Here is a 25171-nt window from a genome sequence, read left to right as displayed (position 1 = left end):
AACAAGAATGAAACTCTGTCTCAAAATATATATATATAAAATAAATAAATAAATACGCTTATCTACAATGGCAAAACAATGGCAATAAGGTACCTGGCAGGTTTGGAAAACAGCAAAAAGGCCAGTGTTCCTGGAGTAACGGGGCCAGATTATGTTAGGACTTTGGAACCATTTTAAGGTCTTGGCTTTTACTCTGCATGAGATGGAAACCATGGGAGAGTTTGAGCCGAGGAGTGTTGCAGTCTTACATTTTTAAAAAGCACTTTGATTGCTATGTAGAGAATAGATTGCAGTGAGGTAGGCAGAAATGCAGGGAAGAGGAGTGGAAGCAGCGGAATGAATGAAGAGTCTGCTACAGTAATCTAGGGGAAAGAGGACTATTGGGCAGATCTGGATCTATTTGGAGGATGAGCCATAAGGATTTACTGATAAGACTGGGTGCGGGTATGAGCGAAAAGGAAGAGTTAATGATGACTTCAGGGTTTTTTGGCTTGAACAGTTGGAAGGTTGGAGGTACAATCGAGTTGGGGCAGATTAACAAGGAAGTGGATACTGGAAGGAAGATTAGGAACTCATAAATTCAGTTTTGGACAAATCGAGATTAAGAGGCCTATTAGATGTTTACTTTGTCTAATAGGCAATTGGATATATGACTCCGGAGTTGAGGGGAAAGGTATGAGCTAGAGTTATAAATGTGGCAAACATTGATACCAATGAGGTGCCTGGCAGGTTTGAAGAACAGCAAAAACGCCAGTATACCTGCAGCAAATTGAGTGAAGAGGAGAGTAACAGAAAATGAGATCAGAAAGTAGGCTGGGCGCGATGGCTAACACCTGTAATCCCAGCACTTTGGGAAGCCGAGGCGGGCGGATCACTGAAGGTCAGGGGTTCGAGACCCGTGTGGCCAACATGGTGAAACCCCGTCTCTACTGAAAATACAAAAATTAGCCAGGCATGGTGGCGGGCGCTTGTAATCTCAGCTACTTGGGAGGCTGAGGCAGAATTGCTTGAACCTGGGAGGAGGAGGTTGCGCTGAGCTGAGATTGCACCACTGCACTCCAGCCTGGGTGACAGAGTGAAGACTGTGTCTCAAAAAAAAAAAAAAAAAGTAACAAGGGGCCATATTATGAACCCCAGATGAGAAGATACCTAAAGCCATGAGACTGGATGAGATGACCAAGGGAGTGTGGATAAGGAAGAGGAACAACGATTGAGTTCGGAGGAGCATCGATATTAACAGGCTAAAGAAAAGTGGAAGAATCAGTACAGAAGATGGAGAAGGAGAGGCTAATGAGGTAGAAAGAAAACCAAGAATGCGTGATGTCAAGGAAACTAAGTGAAGAAAGTGTATTAAGGAGGAGGGGGTGATTATTTGTGTTAAGTGCTGCCAACAGGTCAGGTAGAATAACAATCGAAAATCATTAAATTTAGCAAGATGATTGTTGGTAACCTTGACAAGGACAGTTCTGGTAGTGACAGATGCTGAAGTGTAATTGGAATGGGTTCAATAGAGGACAAGAAAAGAGAAATTAGAGGCAGGAAATATAGATAATACTTTCTATGAGTTCTGCCTGGAATGGAGCAGTGGTTGATGGGAGTAGGGGAATTTTTTAAAGTGTGTGTGTGTGTGTGTGTGTGTGTGCGCGCGAGCGTGTGTGTGTTGTTTGTTTTCAAGGTGAGGGAATTGCTGGAGTCAAGAACTGGACAGAACTCCTGCTTTTGGCTGGGCATGCTGGCTCACACCTGTAATCCCAGCACTTTGGGAGGCCGAGGCAGGTGGACCACTTGAGGTCAGGAGTTTGAGACCAGCCTGGCCAACATGGTGAAACCACGTTTCTACTAAAAATACAAAAGTTAGCTGGGTGTGGTGGCACATGCCTGTAGTCCCAGCTACTCTGGAGGCTGAGGTGGGAGGATCACTTGAACCCGGGAAGCAGAGGTTGCAGTGAGCCGAGATCGCACCACTGCACTCCAGCCTGGGCTACAGAGCAAGACTCCGTCTAAACAAACAAACAAAAACTGGACAGATAAAAGGGGGTGGAATCTAGTGCCTAATTGCTGAATGGACTTTAGATAAGAACACGGTTAGTTCATTTGTGGCAAGAGAGGAGAGGCAGTGTATATGAGCAGAGATGCAGATAGGTAGGCATGGTGCTGGGAGTCTGTAGAGAATCTCATCTGATAGCTTTGATTTTCTCAGTGAAGAAGCACTTATTAGCCTAGAGGGAGGCAATGGGAGTGTGCGGTTGGTTTGAAAAGTTGTGTTTGGCAGTGAATGGACTAAAAACACAACAAAACCCTAAACAGCGTGTCTGCGGGGGAGCACTAAGAACTACTTGAGGTTCGTGGTTATAACTTGAAAGCGGGAGCAGGGTGGCAGTGCACTTTTCTCCAGCCACATGTGGGCCGGGGTGCAGCTTGGCTACTTGGGGAGCGGAAGCCACCGCCTGGCGCTTGCTGGGAAGGCTCCCTCTTCCCACAGGATCTCCTGAGAGCTGCAATCCACCTGTCGCCTCCACCTTTTCTCTTTGGGAACTTTGAGGGGGAGGGAGAGACGAAATACAGGGAGCTACAGACGGGGCACACTGAGAGTTGTATGTTAGGAGCCGTAGTTCCCAATGCCCTGTATGTTATGAGCCATAGTTCCGGTCACCTCCCCAAGTACCATCTCTGCTCCTATCTACTTGCAGGCAACATTGGGGAGGTGAACACCATGGAGACTTCCAACACGAGGCAGATGGGGAACTTTAGTATTCCTGTCATCACCCTCATCTGCTATCACCAGAGGACGCTGGGGAACAGGTTAAAGGGAAAGGCGAAATCCATGGAACTTGGAAGGGATCTTACCTGAAAAGTCAGTTTCCCCAACGCGGGGCACAGCTGCACGGGGAAAACCCAGTCCTCTGGTCGCCACTCCCCGTAGAGACGGACTAAGGCAGCGCCTGGGGGGCGCTACGCCCTGGACGCTGGCGGATGCAGTCCCGTGTCGCGGTCCCCGAAAGGACTTGCAGTCCGCGCCCCCACCCGGAAGGACGACGTCTCCCGCCCCAAGGGGAACCCCGCACTAAGGCCGTAATAGGGGCTTGTCACCACCACCACCCCCCTTTATTTTTATTTTATTTTTATTTTTATTTTGAGACGGAGTCTCGCTCTGTCGCCCAGGCTGGAGTGCAGTGGCGCTATCTCGACTCACTGCAACCTCCGCCTCCCGGGTTCAAGCGATTCTCCTGCCTCAGCCGCCCGAGTGGGTGGGATTACAGGCGTCCGCCATCATGCCTGGCTAATTTTTGTATTTTTGGTAGAGACGGGGTTTGGTCATGTTGGCCAGGCTGGTCTTGAACTCCTGAGTCACCACCCTTTAATGCCGCTGTCCCCATCCTGTCCCTCCTGTGTCGGTCTCCGAACGCCCGGCTCAAGGCACTACTCGTAATTGGAGAGGGGGAGAGCCGCGAGACCCAGAGAAAAAACAGAGCTGAAGAGCGCGTGAGGCGTCAAAGTAGGAAGCCTGCTGTGGAGCAGGAGCTGCCAGGCGAGCCTCGCGGAAGCTCCCGGGCGGGGAGGTGAGATGTGACGCGGCACGTGGCTCCGCGGATGGTAGAGCCCCTCTTTTGCGCGCGCGCCCTAGCCCCGCCCTGGCTTGCACGCATGCGCGTTCGGTGGGTTCCGCGTGCTTTCTCGCCAAAGTGTGGCGGCTGCTTTTCCCAGCTTCAGCGAGGCGGCAACAAGGTTCTCGTAGCGCACCGGCCTGGCGCGGAAGGGAGCCAGTGGTCCGGCTTAGACACCTGCCTCTGCTTCTGCCCAACGCCCTGAGACACCAGGTTCTATACTCGGAGTCCAGGGCCGTGTTTTCCGTGTGTGTGTGTGTGTGTGTGCGTGTGTGCCCAACGCCCTGAGACACCAGGTTCTATACACGGAGTCCAGGGCCGTGTTTTCCGTGTGTGTGTGTGTGTGTGTGTGTGTGTGTGTGTGTGTGTGTGTGTGTTTTATTTTTGAGACAGAGTCGCCTCTGTTGCCCAGGCTGGAGTGCAGTGGCGCGATCTCGGCTCACTGCAGCCTCCGCCTCCCGGGTTCAAGCGATTCTCCTGCCTCAGCCTACTTTGTAGCTTGGATGACAGGCACGCGCCACCATGCCCGGCTAATTTTTGTAGTAGAGAAGGGGTTTCGCCATGTTGGCCAGGCTGGTCTTGAACTCCTGACCTCAGGTGATCCGCCCGCCTCGGCCTCCCAAAGTGCTGGGATTACAGGCGTGAGCCACCGCGCCAGGCCTTCTCATAGCTTTTGTTTCATGGCTTCTTCCGGCCTGGTGGAACTCAAGCGTTGCCTTTATGAAGGGCTGCATGGGGACCCCGTATAACCATAAAGAGCCGGCCATGCTTGCAAACCGCTGATGCAGGGCCTCTGTCACAAAGGCCAGAGCGTCCCACGCACATCCCAGCACGGCCAGGCGGGACAATGGCATAATGGCTCAGCACATGTCTGGAGTCTGACTCTTGGCCCTGCCACATTCTGGCTGTGTCGTGGGGCATTTCCTCACCTGGAGGAAGGGGAATGATAGTAGCTTTAAGTAGTATTGCCACATTTTATTTAGCAAATTAAAATGGAGGACACCCAATTAAGTTTGGATGTCAGTTAAAAAAGAAAACAAGGGCCGGGCGCTGTGGCTCCCGCCTGTAATCCCAGCACTTTGGGAGGCCGAGGCGGGCGATCACCTGAGATCAGGAGTTTGGGACCAGCCTGACCAACATGGAGAAACCCCGTCTTTACTAAAAATACAAAAATTAGCTGGGCGTAGTGGCCGGCGCCTGTAATCCCAGATACTCCGGAGGCTGAGGCAGGAGAATCGTTTGAACCCGGAAGGCAGAGGTTGCGGTGAGCTGCCATTGCTCCATTGCACTCCAGCCTGGGAAACAAAAGCAAAACTCCATCTCAAAAAACAAAACAAAACAAAAAAAAAGAAAGAAAGAAAACAGAATTTTTTAGCATGTATCTCCCAAATATTGTTCACTGAAATTCAAATGTAACCGGGCATCAAGTTCAAATGTAACTGTATTTTATCTGGCAGCCCTGCTTTAAGGCATTGTTTGGAGACAAGGCATGAACAGTTCCTAGAGCAGTGTCTGGCACATGTAAGCACACAATAAAGTTTATTTAGATAAAAAGGTCACACTCCCTGCCCTCCCTCACAATATATTAGTGTCTCTACTCATCCGGCTGTAGGATCTCAAATGGCCAGACCTGAGAAAGTCATTCTGTCATAAAAGGACAGTTTAAATCTCGCCATCCCACCGCAATGTAGTGACCCCTTTCCACTATCACAAACTACCAGATTTCCCCTGCCTCCCAGCGCTTGGCACATTCATGTGGGGATTTTCATGCTCTTCATGTTGTTGCTTTCACTGGACATATAGGGGAGGGGCTGGGGGAGTCCGAGGCATTATGATGTTGAAGCCAGTGACACTCTTTCTAGGGGAAATTGTAGCTGGAGTCTGTCTCTTCTAGAACTAGGGACATGTAATCCTCTGTGTGTGAGCCAGGAGGCAATGGAGATTCAGAGGGGAAGCCTGTGATATTTGTATGATGTTAGTAACAGGTTTTCCCCATGGGGCGAATGTATATTGAGTGGCATTGGTCCCACTGACCTCATTAAGACGTCTGCCATAGATGAGATAAAACTTTGTTCAATCTGAAAAGTCCAAAGGAAAAAAAAAGTCGAAGGGGAGAATCTAGCTTTTTAAACGTAAATCTATTTGACTCTAAAGTTTCTGTTCCATCTCTCTTATTCTCCCTTGATTTCAGTGTGCCCCTCACTTCTCTCATACTTAATAGCACCCTGCATTAATACTGCATTTTAAAATTATAATGCATATTTATTTCATTATCTCACTGTCTTTTTCTTTTCTTTTTTTTTAGACAAAGTCTCACTGTCGCCCAGGCTGGAGTGCAGTGGCGCGATCTCAGCTCACAGCAACCTCCGCCTCCAAGGTTCAAGCAATTCTCCTGCCTTAGCCTCTCAAATAGCTGGGATTACAGGTGCATGCTAATTTTTGTACTTTTAGAAGAGATGGGGTTTTGCCGTGTTGGCCAGGCTGGTCATGAACTCCTGACCTCAGGTGATCCATCCGCCTTGGCCTCCAAAAGTGCTGGGATTACAGGCATGAGCCACTGCACCCAGCCTCTCTTTTTCTAAATGCTTTAGTAGGGAAAAAGAAAAGGGAATTTCTCTGAGGTCAAGAAGGGTTAAAGTGAAATATCTGACTCTCACCAAAAACTTAATGGAAGGAAGTCTTAGTCTAAGATTTAGAAGTGTCAGGAAACCCCCATTTTCCCAGTTAGAGCTCCTAGTCGTAAATCACCAGAGGAAACTTTGGGAAGGCTCTGAGATTGTGGGATCTAACTCTTATTTCTCTTCACACATCAGCTTGCTGTAGCAGCCCACTCTCTCTTTCCTGTACTTTCACTCTCCCTTCTTAGTGGCTTCTTCCCCTTGACTTTTAAATATGTTTAATCTTCTCATTTTAAAAAATCCTTCTTTGCAGGGGCCACTTGGTCTTCCCTTGCATGTACTTGAGAGTTGTATGCAGGATTTTGGAAAGTTTAAACTTTACTTATGGTAGGCTGGGTGTGATGGCTCACGGCTGTAATCCCAGCACTTTGGGAAGCCGAGGCAGGCAGATCACCTGAGGTCAGGAGTTCCAGACCAGCCTGGCCAACATGGTGAAACCCTGTCTCTACTAAAAATACAAAAATTAGCCAGCCATGGTGGTGCATACCTGTAATCCCAGCTACTCAGGAAGCCGAGGGAGGAAAATTGCTTGAACCCAGGAGGCAGAGTTTGCAGTGAGCTGAGATTGTACCACTGCACTCCAGCCTGGGTGACAGAGTGAGAATCCATCTAAAAATAATAATAAAATAAATAAGCTTTACTTATGGTAGAAATTTAGTAAGATAAAAGAAGAAAAAGAGGTAGTGACTCTTGCTAGGTGGAAAAGAAAGGGCTGGAATTGTTCAGCAGGGAAAGAAATCCCAAAGGAGGTCCTCCATTAGCACACTGGTGTCAGCCGGGAGCTATTTGTCCTTCTCCCCCACAAGATAAGTACAGAAATTCAGAGTAAGCATTTAGGAACTTTTATAGCAGTTTTACAGAGTAATCTAATGTATGTTGAACTTAATAATAAAAAAATCAAGGTGGCTCACCCCTGTAATCCCAGCATTTTGTGAGGCTGAGGTGGTTGGATCACTTGAGGTCAGGAGTTTGAGACCAGCCTGGCCAACATGGTGAAACCCTGTCTCTACTGAAAATTCAAAAATTAGCCGGATGTGATGGCACACCCCTGTAGTCCCAGCTACTCTGGAGGCTGAGCCAGGAGAATCACTTGAACCTGGGAGGCAGAGGTTGCAGTGAGCTGAGATAGTGCCACTGCACTCCAGCCTGGGCAACAGAGCAAGACTCTATCTCAAAAAAAAAAAAAAAATTGGGTTCCAGTACCAGAGCAGCTAGCAATCCTAAACCTAATGGGAAATGAAGGGGAGCTGGATATGGGTGTTTACAGTGTGACTTTCACAGAATACTCTTTTTTTTTTTTTTTTTGAATGATGTCTCACTATGTTGCCTAGGCTGGTCTCAAATTCCCAGACTCGTGAGATCCTCCCACCTCGGTCTCCCAAAGTGCTGGGATTACAAGTGTGAGCCACCACACCTGGCCTAGAATATTTCTTTTACCTGGTAGACATCCTGACTCTCAGTTGTCCCACCCATGACCAGGGGAAACTTTGTGCAGGAAACTTGTTTATACTGGCAGATGTCCTTGTGGCTCTTGTCTGACCCATGCCCCAGCTCTGACACCGGGAGCCCAGCGTTATGTTCCCTTTCGCATCCTTGGGGAAACCCGGCCTGAGGCAGCCCCTAGTTTTTTAGATGGAAGGTGCAAATCCAACACATTACCACAATAGAAAACAGGTTCAAAGATTTTTTTACTTACAGATCCTGGGCAGGGAAGGCACAATGAGTCTAGAAGGCAGTCCAGATGTCCCCGGAACATGCAAGGCAGGAATGAAGAGTCAGGTGGCCAGAGAGAAAGAGAGAAGAAACTGGCAGTATATATAAGGGAACAGGGTGTGGATCACTTTAAGTTCACAGGCTTATTTATTTATTTAGAGATGGAGTTTTGTTCTTTCTGATCCCAGCTCACTGCAACCTCTGTCTCCCGGATTCTAGCAATTCTCCTGCCTCAGCCTCCCAAGTAGCTGAGACTACAGGCGTGCACCAACATGCCTGGCTAATTTTTGTATTTTTAGTAGAGCTGGGGTTTCGCCATGTTGGCCAGGCTGGTCTTGAAGTCCTGACCTCAAGTGATCTACCCACCTTGGCCTCCCAAAGTGCTGGGATTACAGGCATGAGCCATCGTGCCTGGCCCATAGGCAAATTCTTTTATTTTATTTATTATTTATTATTATTATTTATTTATTTAATATAATAAAAATATTATTTTTTTTTGAGACAGAGTCTTACTCTGTCGCCCAGGCTGGAGTGCAGTGGCACAATCTTGGCTCGCTGCAACCTCTGCCTCCTAGGTTCAAGAGATTCTCCTGCCTCAGCTTCCCAAGTAGCTGGGATTACGGGTGCCCGCCACCATGTCCAGCTAATTTTTTGTATTTTTAGTAGAGACAGGGTTTCACCATGTTGGCCAGGTTGGTCTCGAACTCCTGACCTCAAATGATCCACCCGCCTCGGCCTCCCAGCGTGCTGAGATTACAGGTGTGAGTCATTGCTCCCAGCCGACAAATTATTTTAAAGGAAGCTGTGGAACTGCAGGGAGCCCAGTCTTCTAGGTGGGAGAGATGCCTCTAAGTTCTTATCTCTGGCCACCATCCCGAGTCCTTTAGGTGTGGTATGGAACTGAAAACTGTGTCAAGGGTGACTGATTCCTGTTTCTTGTATGAGAAAGTTAAACTTGTATTTAAAATTGATACCAAGACAACATTAAATTAAAACAATTGACTATACTGTTTTCCACAGCCACTGCACCATCTGACATTCCCACAAGCAATGTCGGAGGGTACCCATTTCTCCATTTCCTTGCCAACACTTGTTATTTTCCATTAAAAAAAATTAAAGCCATCTTGGTAGATGTGAAGTATCTTATTGAGGTTTTGATTTGCATTTCCCTAATAACCAGTGATGTTGAGCATCTTTTCATGTGGCTCTTAGCCATTTGTACACACACACACACACACACACACACACACACGTATTTGGAGATGAAGTCTGGCTCCGTCGCCCAGGCTACAGTGCAGTGGCACGATTTCGGCTCACTGCAACCTCTGCCTCCCAGGTTCAAGGGATTCTCCTGCCTCAGCCTCCCAAATAGCGGGGAGTACAGGTGCATGCCACCACGCCTGGCTCATTTTTGTATTTTTAGTAGAGACAGGGTTTCGCCGTGTTGACCAGGCTGATCTCAAACTCCTGACCTCAGGTGGTCTGCCTGCCTTGGCCTCCTAAAGTTCTGGAATTACAGGCATGAGCCACCTCACCCAGCCTGTATATATCTTATTTGTAGTAATTTCTATTCACATCCTTTGTCCAATTTTTAATTGGGTTATTTGCCTTTTTGTAGTTCAGTTGTAACAGTTCTTTATATATTCAGGATACTAGGCCGTATTAGATACATGATTTACAAATATTTTCTCTCATTCTGTGGGTTGTCTTTTCACTTTTTCTTTCTTTTTTTTTCCTTTTTCAGCAAATCTTGGACCTGTGTGAAATCTTTCAGTTTTTTTAATAGTGTCCTTTCCCTAGTGCACAAAGGTTTTTAATTTTGATGAAGTCCAGTTTTTTTTTTAGTTGCTTATGGTTTGTCATGTCTACGAAACGGTTGCCTGGTCCAAAGTGACAAAGATTCCTGGTTTTAGTTCTTATATTTAGGTATTTGATCTATTTCGTGCTAATTTTTTTAATGGTTTGAGGTAGAAGTCCAAATTTATTATGTTGCATGTAGATATTCAGTTGTCCCAGCAACATTTGTTGAAACTACATATTTTCTAAGTAATTCTTTCTGGTTTTTTGTTGTTGTTGTTTGTTTTTTTGGTTTGTTTGTTAGTTTTTTCATTTTGAGACTGAATCTTGTTCTGTCGCCCAGGTTGGAGTGCAGTGGTCCCATCTCGGCTCACTGCAACCTGAGGTGAGAAGATTGCTTCAGCCCAGGAGTTCAAGACTAGCCTGGGCAACATAGCGAGACCCCATCTCTACAAAAAATAAAAAACTAGCCAGGAGTGGTGGCACACTACTGTAGTCTCAGCTACTCAGGAGGTTGAGGTGGGAAGATTGCTTGAGCCCTGGAGGTTGGCCTCCTGGGTTCAAGCGATTCTCCTGCTTCAGCCTCCCAAGTAGCTGAGATTAGAGGCACACACCACCATGCCCAGCTAATTTTTGTATTTCTTAGTAGAGACGGGGTTTCTCCATGCTTGCCAGGCTGGTCTCAAACTCCTGACCTCAAGTGATCCTCTGGCTTCGGCCTCCCAAAGTGCTGGGATAACAGGTGTGAGCCACCATGCCCGGCCTGCTTTTCCCCTTTTTGTCCTCTAGGTTCTTCACTGGGTTTTTCTCCCTTGTGTTCTTTCAACTTTTGTCCTTATGCTTGTGATACTTGATTTTTCTTCGATTTCTGCCTGCTCTCTATTTGTTCTTACCCTGTTCTTTCAGCATCTCCTCCCTGGATTTTTATATTTTTGCTTTGTGGTCTTCCATCACAGAGGCAATTGCATCAAGTTTTTTTTTTTCATTCATGGCAAAATATTTGGTTATAATTTTTTTTTTGTTTTTGAGACAGTGTCTCACTCTGTTGTCCAGGCTGGAGTGCAGTGGTGAGATCATAGCTCACTGCAGCCTCAACCTCCAGGGCTCAAGCAATCTTCCCACCTCAACCTCCTGAGTAGCTGAGACTACAGTAGTGTGCCACCACTCCTGGCTAGTTTTTTATTTTTTGTAGAGACGGGGTCTCGCTATGTTGCCCAGGCTAGTCTTGAACTCCTGGGCTGAAGCAATCTTCTCACCTCAGCCTCCTGAAGTGCTGAGATTACAAGCAAAAGCCACCACACCTGGCCTAGTTATAATTTTTATCTGATCCATTGAGGCAGTTTTCCAGTGAAAGCTCTTCATATGTTAGTTTACTTTGTTACTCTTTCCTTCAGAGTTCATTTTGTAGTTTTGGGTTAATGTAGCTAGTCCCTTTTTTCTTGCAGAACATTGCCTAAGTTGGGTTTTCCTGGATGAGTTTTTCTTTTAAGAGGTTCCTTCTGCCTCACATATGGCTTTTGTAGGAGACTGATCAACTCTGTCTCCTCTGTTTTTGCTTTCCAGTTTCCTACAGTGTAGTTGCAAACAAGAGGTATAGATCCCTACCTGATGGTGGACTCCTCACCTGTGGGAAATTTAATTTCCCAGGTGTTTTCTTTTCCTTTGCTTTTTCTTTTTCTTTCTTTCTTTTTTTTTCTTTGTTGAGATGAAGTCTCGCTTTGTTGCCCAGGCTGGAGTGCAGTGGCACGATCTCGGCTCACTGCAACCTCCATCTCCCGGGTTCAAGCAATTTTCCTGCCTCAGCCTCTTGAATAGCTGGGACTACAGGCACACACTTCCACACCCGGCTAATTTTTGTATTTTTAGTAGAGACAAAGTTTCACCATGTTGGCCAGGATGCTCTTGATCTTCTGACCTCGTGATCCACCCACCTCGGCCTCCCAAAGTGCTGGGATTACAGGCGTGAGCCACCACAGGTGTTTTCTTATATCTGCTTCTGTTTGTCTTTCTTTCTGCTCAAATTTCTTTCCATGATTTCTTGTCTCCACTTCCTCCCTATAGTTGTTCCTCATTTGAGCTGCTTTTCCCAACTTTTATGTGTAATTTGTTGTCTACAGATTATACTTATCCTTGTTTTGCTGAATGTTGAGCTTGCAAAGATTTTTTTTACTCTCCTTATTGCTTTCAGATCATTTTAAGGAACAGAAGCCCATGATACTGTAAAGTTTCTATGTCTTACATTTTAGATTTTTCTCTTATAAACAGCACATACTTAATTCATTTAAATATTCAATTTGGTCTCTCTTTTATCTGATTAGTTTAATCTATATTTATTATGATAATGAAAGATTTGTTTCTATCACCTCATTTCTATATATCATACCTCTTTTTTCCTTCTTATTTTGTTTCTAATATTGGATTGGTTAACGTTTTCTAATGTTTTCTTTATTTCGTACCCCTTTTCCTCAACTGGTAAAATCATGCATTCTATTTTTTTTTCTTTGTTTCTTTCTTTTTTTTTTGAGATGGAGTCTCGCTGTGTCACCCAGGCTGGAGTGCATTAGAGCGATCTCGGCTCACTGCAACCTCCACCTCCCAGGTTCAAGTGATTCTCCTGACTCAACCTCCCGAGTAGCTGGGACTACAGGTGCATGCTACCATGCCCGGCCAAGTTTTATATTTTTAGTAGAGATGGGGTTTTGCCATGTTGGCCAGGCTGGTGTTGAACTCCTGACCTCAGGTGATCTGCCCATCTTGGCCTCCCAAAGTGCTGGGATTACAGGCATGAGCCACCATGCCCGGCCTCTATTTTTGTTTTTTTTCTTTATGGTAGTTTCCTTAACATTTTTAATATACACATATAACAGAATGTTAAATCTGACTTTCCATGTTCTGGGAGTTTTATTTGAGATCAGTAGGTGTTTGATAACATATGAAGAGCATGCTAAGAGACTGTGAAGGATTTTTTTTGTGACTCAAATTATTATCCTCTTGGGTATAAAAATTAAAATGATGATTTCTCCAGAGAGAATTGTTGATGTGCTCTGTGGTGTTTCTCCTTCTCTCTTTCTTTTCTCCCTTGTCAGTCCAAGCGAGGGACATGTTAGAGAATCATTTGGAGAACGTGATAGGTATCCCTGTGAATTTGGGGTATGCCTGGATAAAAGTTTAAAGAAGTGTAAGCTTTCAGGAAGCTGGTCATGAGTCAGCTCTGTCTGTGGAAGTCTCTCACTCCGAGGTTTGTTTTTGTCAAGCATTCCAGTGCTTCATGGAAGGGTTTTAATTCTAACTCCCTATCATTGGCCCGAGTCCTGGGTCTTCTCTTTACCAGGGCAATACTATCCAAGCCACTAGCCATTATGGTCATTGATATTTGTGGTCTTTATGGGCTCTGCTAACTACACCTTCTCAGGACCAGCACAGCAGTAGTCAGCACTTGTTGCAGTGGGTTACCCTCTACTTCCCTAGTTTCCGGTTCCTGAAGCTCAGGTACTTGTTATTTTACCCAGAATTTCTCGGATTTTGTCGTGTGAGGCTTTCAGGTTATTTTAGCCTGGTGTCTTGTCATAATTGGATATCTATATGAACTTGTTCAGTGCCTGCCGTCTATGCTAGACAGTAAACCCCATCCAGGCAGATACTCATTCTTCTTCCCTGCTTCATCTCTAGCTCTCAGCACAGTCGGCATATAATGAGCCGTGAGGAAATATTTGTGGAAAGTGGGTGACTTTTACATATATGAGGACTTCAGTAGGAAAGAAGGATGATGGTTAATAAATATAATTATGTCCACAAATATTAGATTCCTAATAAAGAGAGCTAAGGGAGGGCTAGGCCCCTGCATTATTTCAGCTAAGCTATAGCTGGCTCACCTAAACTCACCTAAAACCTTTACTTAATGTATTTTTTGTTCTGTTTCTAGACTATATAAAGCACCCACTTCACTCTATTCTTTTTCTTTTTTCTTTCTTTCTTTTTTTTGTTTGTTTTTTGAGATGGAGTCTTGCTCTGTCACCAGGCTGGAGTGCAGTGGTGCAATCTTGGCTCACTGCAACCTCTGCCTCCTAGGTTCAAGCGATCCTCCTGCCTCAGCCTCCCTAGTAGCTGGGACTACAGGCGTGCACCACCACGACCAGCTAATTTTTTGTATTTTTAGTAGAGACGGGGTTTCACCATGTTGGCCAGGATGGTCTCGATCTCTTGACGCTGACCTCGTGATTCGCCTGCCTCGGTCTCCCAAAGTGCTGGGATTACAGGCATGAGCCACTGCACCCGGCCTTTTTTTCTTTTTCTTTCTTTTTTTTTTTTGAGATGGAGTCTTGCTCTGTTGCCCAGGCTGGAGTGCAGTCGCGCAATCTTGGCTCACTGAAACCTCCGCCTCCCAGGTTCAAGTGATTCTCCTGCCTCTGCCTCCCTAGTAGCTGGGATTACAGGCATGCACCACCACACCCGGCTAATTTTTGTATTTTTAGTAGAGACGGGGTTTCACCATCTTGGCCAGGCTGGTCTTTAACTCCTGACCTCGTGATTCACCCACCTCGGCCTCCCAAAGTGCTGGGATTACAGGCATGAACCACCACGCCTGGCTTTTTCCTTTTTTCAGGACAGGGTCTCGCTTTATCATCCAGGCTGGAGTGCGGTGCCATGATCACAACTCACTGCAGCCTTGACCTCCCAGGCTCAAGCACTCCTCCCGCCTCAGGTACTCGAGTAGCTGGGGCTACAGGTACTTGCCACCACACCCGGCTAATTTTTGAAAATTTTTTTAGAGACAAGGTCTCATTATGTTGCCCAGGCTGGTCTCAAACTTCTGAGCTGAAGTGATCCTTCCGTTTCAGCCTCCCAAAGTGTTAGGATTACAGGCATGAGCCATTGTGCCAGGTCACTCTATTCCCTCTTAAAAATGAAATTAAGGCCGAGTGTGGTGGCTCACACCTGTAATCCCAGCACTTTGGGAGGCTGAGGCAGGAGAACTGCTTGAGGGCAGGAGTTTGAGACCAGCCTGGGCAACATAGCAAGACCCCACCTCTACAAAAAATAAAACATTAGCTGAGCATGATGGCATGTGCCTGTAGTCCAAGCTACTTGGGAGGCTAAGGCAGAAGGATCCCTTGAGCCCAGGAGTTGCAGGTTACAGTGAACTTTGATTACTCCAGTGCATTCCAGCCTGAGTGTCAGAGCAAGACTTTCTAAACAAACAAATAAAATCAAATTTATTTAGGTATAATTTTCATGTAATAAAGTATACCATATTTTTTGATGAGTTTTGACCAATTTCTATACCCATGTAACCACTACCACAGTCAAGATACAGAACATTACAAGACTACAAAAAGTTCCCTTTCATCCCTTCCCACTCAGTCCTCCTAAATCTTTGCCCCATGTAACCACTGATCTACTTTCTGGCCCCATTGGCTAGATTACTTTTTTTTTTTTTTTTTTTTGAGACGGAGTCTCACTGTGTCACCCAGGCTGGAGTGCAGTGGCATGATTTTGTCTCACTGCAACCTCCGCCTCCCAGGTTCAAGCGATTCTCCTGCCTCAGCCTCCTGAGTAGCTGGGACCACAGGCACACGCCATCACGCCTGGCTAATTGTTGTATTTTTAGTAGAGATGGGGTTTCACCATGTTGGCCAGGATGGTCTCCAACTCCTGACCTCGTGATCCACCCGCCTCGGCCCCACAAAGTGCTGGGATTACAGACATGAGCCACTGCGCCCGGCCTAGATGACTCTTTTCTAGAATTTCATATAGATGGAATCATACAATACGTGCTGTTTTGTGTCTGCCTTCTTGTACTCAGTATTAAGTTTTTGAGTTTCATCTATGTTGTTGCAAATACTAGTAGTTCATTTTCATTCCTATCTTTTTTAAAACAAAGGAGTTTCTCCTGTTTCTAAGGGAGCACTTCTTATTTTTATTTTTTTTTTTTTTAGATGGAGTCTCGCTCTGTCGCCAAGGCTGGAGTGCAGTGGCGCAATCTCAGCCCACTGCAACCTCCTCCTCCCAGGTTCAAGCGATTCTTCTGCCTCAGCCTCCCGAGTAGCTGGGATTACAGGCATGTGCCACCATGCCAAGCTAATTTTTGTGTTTTTAGTAGAGATGGGGTTTCACCATGTTGGCCAGGCTGGTCTCAAATTCCTGGGCTCAAGTGATCCACCTGCCTTGGCCTCCCAAAGTGCTGGGATTACAGGCATGGGCCACCGCGCCTGGCCTCTAAAGGAGTACTTCTCTAATTTATCTTGCTGTCCTTCCCTCTTTCCCAATTCCCTTAATTTCCGGTCTAACATCAGATGTTGTTGATTAAGAGACCTTTACCTTCCACAGGTTCTGTAATCCAAGATGTCTATAAAGAGCTGGGATATCACTAGGAAATCATCTTCATCCAGACTTATTCCTGAGTGGAAGAACTTGAAGTTCCTCATAAATAAGATCCTGAAGGACATAAAGGTGATGTGTATGAGAGCTGTGCACATGGTGGCCCTGGACTAATTATTCCTGCCAAGGCAGGCGGTGGCATGGGCAAGACATAGGCAACTTAGGAAAGACCCTTCCACATCCCCCAATAACTTCCCCTGCTAAATTAAGATGATTGCATTAGGTAAGTTAGAACACTTTCTGCTGCAATAACAGAAAATGGATTTATATGGATTAAACAAGTAAGAGGCATCTTTGTCTTACGTGTTGTCAAGGACCTGCATTCTTTTTCTTTCTTTTCCACCATTCCTATTATGTTAGCTTATTATCCTAGGCTTACAAGATAGTCGTTGCACTTCCAGGTATCAGCCTCAAATTGCAAGTAGATAGAAGATAGAAGAGGGAAGCTCAGAGAGCCACAGGGCCATGCCAGCCTTGGAGTACTATAGTAGTACTCTATGTTGCTGGAGTTTCTGGGTCCATGATCGCCCTAAACCAAATCAGAATTTCATTCGGATAGAAGGAGGGGGAAGAGAAAGGAGAAGGATTAGATGTAGAGTAGGCAGCAGTAATATCAGGCAGATACATTGCGTTAAGATATTCTTAGTTTTTTTCCATAGCAAAGCGTTGATCTCATTTAATGAGTGAATGAATTGTTTGTACATAAAGGCTGGAAAGGAGAAAAGGAATGATGATTAACTAATGGAATAAGAGGTATGTAAATGAGCTTTCTGATTAAGAGAGATGAGGGGTTGGGAGCTCAGACACCAGGGTCCTTTCACTCAACTCTGCTACTGCTACTGAATCAGCAATGACAATGGTGCTGTAAGCTCATGAGATCTGAAAATAAGAAATACAGGTAGGGCTGAGCATGGTGGCTCACGCCTGTAATCCCAGGACTTTGGGAGGCCAAGACAGGAGGATCACTTGAGCCCAGGAGTTCAAGAGTAGCCTGGGCAGCATAGCGAGACCCCATCTCTACAAAAATAAAAAAAATTATCCAAGTGTGGTGGTGCATGACTATAGTCCCAGCTACTCAAGAGGCTAAGGTGGAAAGATTGCTTGAGCCCAGCATTTTGATGTTACAGTGAGCTATGATCACACCATGGCACTCTAGTCAGGTCAACAGCAACAGAGCAAGACTCTGTCTCTAAAGAAAAAAAAGAGAGAGAGAAAGAAAAAAGAAATACAGAAAGAAGAGAGATTCTAAGTTGTAGATAGATATTGGCCTCAGTATAGTCTCAAATCCTTTATGGATGCAGGAAGCAGGTATGATGGACATTATAAGTAAAGTTGTTTTAATACTTCAGTTGATTTAGTATTATACCTTCCAACTTAGTTGGTCAGAGCACAAATTCTGATGCAGAGAAACTTGGAGAGTTAGATCCATGGGGCATTGTTCAGGAAGTGGGTATAGTTCAAGTAGCTACTGAGAAGGGTGACCCCAGAAGTAAACTTCATGAACTCAGTTTTGGCTGATCAGCATGAGGACTTCATGTACATACATTACAGACATCTGTTACATCACTGGAAGGTGGCATGTATTGTATATGTTCTACTGTGTAACCTATTACAAGGTATGTAACTCCCTTGATAGGTACATATATATACACACACCCCACATGGCCAGAAGAGCTGACACACAGCTAACTCCATGTTGTAAATAGCACACATTCCCCTTGGGTACACATAAGAATAGTGACAGAATGCAGAGCACAGTGGCTCACGCCTGTAATCCCAGCACTCTGGGAGGCTGAGGTGGGCAGATCACTTGAGGTCAGGAGTTCGAGACCAGCCTGACAAACATGGCAAAACCCTGTCTCTACTAAAAATTCAAAAATTATCCGGGCATGGTGGCGGGCGCCTGTAATCCCAGCTACTCAGGAGGCTGAGGCAGGAGAATCACTTGAACCCAGGAGGCAGAAGTTGCAGTAAGCCAAGATCGCGCCACTGCAGTCCAACCTGGGCGACAGAGCGAGACTCCATCTAAATAAATAAATAAAGAAAGAATAGTGACAGAGGTGCATGCCACAAGGTCTGCCACACATGGTGGTCATTCTATTACATACTGTGAAGTATGAGTTTCCCAAAGGCAGTGTATCATGTGTGTGCAATTCTAACAAGAGTGGTCCTTTTGGTGTAGGCCGGAACTTTAAAAAGTTGTTCCAACTGTGACAGGTATACATATTTGCCATGGTTGGGTTCCTCTGTCATACAGAATTGTATTCCTTTCTTTCTTTTTTTTTTTTTTTTTTTGAGATGGAGTCTCGCTGTCGCCCAGGCTGGAGTGCAGTGGTGCGATCTCAGCTCACTGCAGGCTCTGCCTCCCGGAGTTCACGCCATTCTCCTGCCTCAGCCTCCCGAGTAGCTGGGACTACAGGCGCCTACCACCACACCCAGCTAATTTTTTGTATTTTTAGTAGAGACGGGGTTTCACCTTGTTAGCCAGGATGGTCTCGTTCTCCTGACCTTGTGATCCTCCCGCCTCGGCCTCCCAAAGTGCTGGGATTACAGGGGTGAGCCACCGTGTATTCCTTTCTTTGTAAGCACTTACTTGTTTTGTATACTCAGTTGTTAGTTATTTGTTTAACGTCTGTTTCCCCTCTGACTCATCTTCTTAAGAGCCAGAGCCATGTCTGTTTTGCTCAGCACTGTACCCTCAGAATCTTTCATAGAACCTGTCAGCCTTTCTCAACTGTGGCTCTTCATCTGAATCATGGAACACAGAACATGATTTGAGGGGCTACTTTCTCATTTCTCTCAATGCCTCATAACTAGTAGCATTCTAGATGACTAGGAAAGAAATTAATTCATTATGTAGATTGGATACTTTAGGACATGAGGGCTTACTTTTTTTTATGGAAACTTGGTTGAGAAAGTGTAGAAGAGACCAACTGATACAGATGTATTCTGTTGCAAACTGAGGGTGAGGGAGGGATGACTCCTCCAATGCTGCTTTCCAGTAGTAGGGTAAATGTTGGTTAGCTCAAAAACAACAAATGACCACTCATCTCTCAGTAAATATTTATTTATTTATTTAACTTATTGAGACAGGGTCTCGCTGTGTCACCCATGCTGGAGTGCAGTGGTACAATCATGGCTCACTGTGGCCTGACCTCCTGGGCTCAAGCGATCCTCCTGTCTTACTTAGCCTTCCGAGTAGCTGGGACTACAGTCATGCACCACCCATGCCCAGCTAATTTTTGTATTTTTTGTAAAGATGGGGCTTTGCTGTGTTGCCCAGATTGGTCTCAAACTCCTAGGCTCAAGCTATCTGCTTGCCTTGGCCTCCCAAAGTGTTGAGATTACAGGTGCAAGCCACCACACCTGGCCAGTAAATATTTCTGAAATGAATGAATGAGTGGGGACTCAGAACTCTTAACTCAGGTCATTCTTCTCTGTCAGATTGATGAAGAACCAAAGAATGATGTGGTTCTACTGAGTGACTGGCCTGAGACTCTATACCAGGAGTCTCACCATCCACAGAACAAGCCTTTTGTCTGCTTCTACTACTCCATCAAGGTCAACTGTTTTGTCTCCTTAAACTGGATGGAACCCTGTGGAAAAATGCAGGTAAAGCCACCTCATTTTTCCCCCTCTCCTTCTTAATTCAATTTACATGCATCACACCCGAACTGCCCTCATTTTAGAATGATGGTAGTGACTGTGAATTAGCTCATTTTAGTACCCATCTCCATATCCCAGTTTTACTGGATGCAGTGATCCTTCTTCACCTCATGTTATCAGGCCCTCAGAATTCATATTCTCCATCAAGTAGACTGAAGGCCAAGAAAAGGGCCTTGAACATGGTTCTTCTATCACATACCCAATTCCTAGTATAATAGTCCCCACGAGTTCATGGGGGATACATTCCAAGCCCCCAGTGGACATCGGAAATTGCAGATAGTACCAAACCTGACTGCCATCAATTGGAACATGTTTCTGTTCATGTGGCTCACCTACAAATTTCATGCTTTTTCCATCATAACTAAGTGCTATCATGCACTATGGCCATAATGTGTGCACTTGAGGTGCAACAGCAAAACTAGCATGAATTTCTCTTTCCTCCTTCACAATTTCACAGAAGATTCATTCTTTTTTTTTTTTTATTTTTGAGACGGAGTCTCACTCTGCTGCCCAGGCTGGAGTGCAGTGGCATGATCTTGGCTCACTGCAATCTCCGCCTCCCAGGTTCCAGTGATTCTCCTGCCTCAGCCTCCTGAGTAGCTGGGATTACAGGCACGCACCACCATGCCCGGCTAATTTTTGTATTTTTAGTAGAGACGGGGTTTCACCATGTTATTCAGGCTGGTCTCGAACTCCTGACCTCGTGATCCGCCCGCCTTGGCCTCCCAAAGTGCTGGGATTACAGGCGTGAGCCACTGCACCCGGCCGAGAAGATTCATTCTTACTATAGATGGTAGCAACTCAGCATACAATTGCTTTCCTTATTAAGTTAAGAACCTTCACCTTTTCACTTAAAGGAAGCATTTTGTGGCATCTCTGTGGCATATCTGAATTGCCAGTATTACTATTCTTGTGCTTTGGGACCATTATGAAATAAAATGAGGGTTTCTTGAACACATGCACAGTGATACTGCGACAGTTAATCTGATAACTGCAATGGCTACTAAGTGACGTAACAGGCAGATAGGGTATGTAGTGTAGATAGGCTGGACAGAGGGATAATTCAAGTCCCAGGCAGGATGGGATGGGACTGCCTGAGATTTCATCCTGCTACTCAGAACAGCATGCCATTTAAAACTTATGAATTGTTTATTTCTGGAATTTTTCATTTGATATTTTTGGACTGCAGTTGACCACACAGGTAGTTGAAACCACAGAAAGGGAAACCATGGGTAAGTGGGAGCTGCTGTACTAGGAGATTCCTAAAGTCAAGCTGTCTAGTCTTTCCTTAGTCACACCAGAGGGAACAGGGATCTGAATATTCAGCCTTCCCTACCCCACACTTTGGAAAATGATCCACCTCCACAGTCAGGCTTTCATCTCTCATCCTCTTCTAGGCAGTACTTTGGATACAGAAAAAGGGTACAGAAATGAAAGGAATGGTAGAGAAGATGAGGCTTCGCATGATGGATCAGCTGCCGCCCATTCAAGCAATGGTCCACACAGGTTCCTACCACATGTTAATTGCTTACTGTGGTGACATGCGCCTGAGGCTTTTTGGAGATCACCGTCGAACGTTCAGATTTCTGGGTACAGTGCCCTGTCATTTCTCCACCAGCTGCTTCTTCTATGATCCAGAAGCTGAGTTGCTGCTCTCTGGTACCCTGGGGGCTGTGGTTACCTGGTTTATCTTACCAAATGGCATGGGCATCGAGATGGCTCAAATAGTACCTATGGCTGATCATGAGCTTGTACAGGGATTTTCCCTGAATGGCCCCCAGGGATCCCTGTTGGCTCTGTGTGAGGATACAGTGAGGGTCTTCATTCACCGGGGTCAGGGCCAGCTGGAAGAAGTGAAGAAGTTCACTCCTGTCGCCAGTGGCTCTTCCATCACTTGCTCCTTTACTTGTGTCTCTCAGGGCAATTTCTATGCTGGAAACAGGGCTGGAAAGATCCACGCTTGGGGTTTAGACCAAGATAACTTCCTCCACAGCTTTCAAGCCCATTCCTCATCAGTGATATGTATCCATAGCCGGCCAGAGATCCACACCTTACTAACAGCAGGCAGTGAAGGCATAGTGAGGGAATGGAATCTCACTTATGGGAACTTGCTGCGGCAGCTGAATATTGACGAGGATCTCCAGAGACTGCAGTTTATTGATAATACCACTTTTTTCTGCCAGACCACCTACAGTTTTTCATTGCATCACCTGCCCTACTTTTATAGCCTCTTCAATGTCTGTGGTTCTGCTCCCCAGCAGGTGCAGCGGGTCTGCTGCGGCCATAACTGGACTCGGATTCTATGTGCCACTGAGGATGGTTTATTGCGCTTCTTGTCTCCAGTAACAGGGGATCTCCTGGTTATCACTTGGCCTCTACTTGTTATGGATAAGGCTTTGGCTTGGGCCTATGACTCAGAGAGAGAGGAACTCTTTGTGGCAATAGGCAGTTCAGAGGTGCTGGTGTTTGATGCAACACGCTCTCCTTGTACAGCCAAGTATCTTGTGTGCACTTCAGCAGACCGTAAGGATACAGTAAGATGCTTGGCCTATGGGAGGTCCCATCTGCAAAAAGGCCTAGGAGGATTGATGTTCTGTGGGCATGAGAGTGGCATTGTGAGAACCCTTTCCCACTATAGTTGTGCCCGAATAGAGAAGACTGTTCACTCTGGGGCAGTACTGGCATTGTCTACCCTGGAAGGCCCTCAGGAAAACGCCTTGCTCTGTTCCTATGGCATGGATAACATCATACACTTGACAGAGGCCGTGCTTCAGGTGAACAAGGTAGTCCTTCAGCCTGTCAGCAAAATCCTCTGTGGCTGCCCCCTAAAACATGTGATACTCTTGCCAGGTTCTGTGGGTGCCATCACTGAAAGCTACTGCTGGCGTCTCTGGCACTATGAAGGCTTTCTGACATCTTCAGAATCAAAACAGAGCTTTGTGTGGAGAGAGACAAAATGCCTGCATGAGTGTGACATCACTTCATTTGATGTCTGCCTTCCCCTGAAACTTTTTGTCACAGGTGGCATTGATGGCTCAGTCCGGATCTGGGACTTCCACGGTAGACTTGTAACAGAGTTCGACTCAGCCCTGCATTTTGGACCACTCTGCTTTGCATAATTGAGGTGACCTGTTGTTGACTTTCAACCAGAGTATCTACATAGTATCTTGCTTAAAGCTGCTCCCTCCAGCTCAGCTGGTTCACCTGCATATCCTAAAAAATGCAGATGAAATACAAGAAGTCCCTAAACCCTTCCTTCCTAGCTTCTTCTTTATGTTTGAAACAGTATTTGTACCCAGATTTGTCTACCTTGGAAAAGGGCGGCAGGAATTACAGGGGCTAGAGACCCTTGTCAACAAACGGTTCATTGCTTTTGACAATACTGTGCCTCATGTTGTAGAAGAAGAGAGAAGCATGTCCCTTGTGATTCAAAAGACCAAATTTCCTCTTTTGGAGGATAAGGATATTGATTTCTCTACTCTTGATTCCAAGTATAATCGTCCCCGACATGAGGTTCCTGCTCCGTTGCAGCTGGCTGGCTGGGATGGATTCAATGCCTACCAAATGCCACAGTGCTTCTTTGGTCAAGGGCGGCAATGGCCCTTTGCTCCTGATGGCCATCCCCAACTCAGTGATCCATGCTCGCCTTTGGCCTGAGGGTACCCCAGTCTTCCTATGCTGTGATCTGTATTCATCCTACCAAGTTAAGGACTGGGACTTGTCATCTATGACTCTAGTAGAAGAGAAAATTTCAAGGAGTCAACAAAAGGATAAATCCAAGGTGCGAAAAGGAACTTCCCTTGATATTCTTGAAAGCATGGCAAACCAAAATTGGATGAGAAGAAAATATAGTGGAAGGCTTGTGGATGATTTAATAGAGGCCATCCTCAACCTCACAATTTACTGCTCTGTAGAGGAATACAAGAGATATTTTAGGGTACTTAAACGTATTTTTGCCACTTGCCAGATATCTTCAGAGTTGGTTTCTAAGACTGCCCATCGCCTCCTACAAGACACAACCCATTCCAATCCATGTATCCGTGAACTAGCCTGGGAGGCGCTGGATAGGCTAGGCCTCATGAACCATCATTTTGCTATTCCACTGGCTATGGGATTGATGGACAGTGATGAGAATGTGCGGGCTAAGGCCTTGTACCTTATGGTAAGAGTCACAGGCATCCAAACCAAGACCAGGCTGGTACACCTGCTGAAGAAACACGAAACTCTCCAGAAAATGCAGTAAGTTGGATGGTGACCTTCTCCTCTTCTGGTTCCTTCCATCTCCTATCCTCCAAAATCTGACTGTTTCTTCCCATTTCAAAAACGCTTTTTAAATTCTATTCCTTCCAGGCACAGTGGCTCATGCCTGTAATCCCAGCACTTTGGGAGGCCAAGGCGGGCAGATCACCCGAGGTCAGGAGTTCGAGACCAGCCTGGCCAACATAGTGAAACCCTGTCTTTATTAAAAATACAAAAATTAGCCGGGTGTGGTGGTGCATGCCTGTAGTCCCAGCTACTCGGGAGGCTGAGGCACAAGAATCGCTTGAACCCGGGAGGTGGATGTTGCAGCAAGCTGAGATGGTGCCACTGCACTCTAACCTGGGCAACAGAGTGAGACTCAGTCTCAAAAAAATAAAAATAAAAAAAATAAATTCTCTTCCTCCCCCTTTGTTCTTTGTTTCAATTTGCTGTTTTACCCAGCACCTACCCCTTTCCTTCTGACCACTGACTAGCCTGTCTTTCCATCATTTCTTCAATTTCTCAAGATTCCTCAAGACTCATGTCCACAAATCTCCCAACCAAAGAAGCATCATGTGTCCCACTGACTACAGGCATATTTTGGAGATATTGTGGGTTTGGCTCCAGACCACTGCAATAAAGTGAGTACTGCAGTAAAGCAAGTTACATGGATTTTTTAGTTTCCCAGTGCATATAAAAGTTATATTTACCCTTGACTGTAGTCTATTAAGTGTGCAGTAGCATTATATCTAAAAAATCAATGCACAGGCTGGGCGTGGTGGCTCACACTTGTAATCCCAGCACTTTGGGAGGCCGAGGCGGGCATATCACCTGAGGTCAGGAGTTCAAGACCAGCCTGGCCAACATGGTGAAACCCCGTCTCTACCAAAAATATAAAAATTAGCTGGGCGTGGTGCTAGGCACCTGTAATCCCAGCCACTAAGGAGGCTGAGGCAGAAGAATCACTTGAACCCGGGAGGCGGAGGCTGCAGTGAGCTGAGATTGCAGCACTGCACTCCAGCCTGGGTGACAAGAGCAAAATTTCATCTTAAAAAAAAATCAATGCAGATACCTTAATTAAAAACACTTTATTGC

The 25171-nt window shown here is 45.8% G+C and overlaps 1 protein-coding gene across 3 annotated transcripts; it reads left to right on the top strand.

The window, feature by feature from the left end:
* Positions 1 to 2251: 2251 nt before the first annotated feature.
* Positions 2252 to 25071, top strand: LOC100993682 (WD repeat-containing protein 87-like). Of its 3 annotated transcripts, XR_010110887.1 has the most exons (6): positions 5477 to 5737; positions 5911 to 6030; positions 16121 to 16243; positions 19616 to 19783; positions 21235 to 24076; positions 24604 to 25071. XR_010110887.1 is itself a non-coding variant. In XM_055103142.2 (5 exons), the coding sequence occupies exons 3-5, from the start codon at positions 16136 to 16138 to the stop codon at positions 22954 to 22956; spliced, it is 1998 nt and encodes a 665-aa protein (XP_054959117.2). In that variant the 5' UTR covers positions 2252 to 3818; positions 5911 to 6030; positions 16121 to 16135; the 3' UTR covers positions 22957 to 25071. The 3 variants fall into 3 exon arrangements, 2 of the variants coding, with proteins under 2 accessions (XP_054959117.2, XP_054959118.2); XM_055103142.2 differs by lacking the exon at positions 5477 to 5737 and adding an exon at positions 2252 to 3818 and having other exon boundaries at positions 21235 to 25071; XM_055103143.2 differs by lacking the exons at positions 5477 to 5737; positions 5911 to 6030 and adding an exon at positions 2252 to 3818 and having other exon boundaries at positions 21235 to 25071.
* Positions 25072 to 25171: the final 100 nt, after the last annotated feature.

Source organism: Pan paniscus, chromosome 20 (assembly GCF_029289425.2).
Source record: "Pan paniscus chromosome 20, NHGRI_mPanPan1-v2.0_pri, whole genome shotgun sequence".
Taxonomy (NCBI): Eukaryota; Metazoa; Chordata; class Mammalia; order Primates; family Hominidae; genus Pan; species Pan paniscus.
The sequence above is the reverse complement of the archived record's forward strand: the minus strand, read 5'-3'. Positions and strand labels throughout refer to the sequence as shown.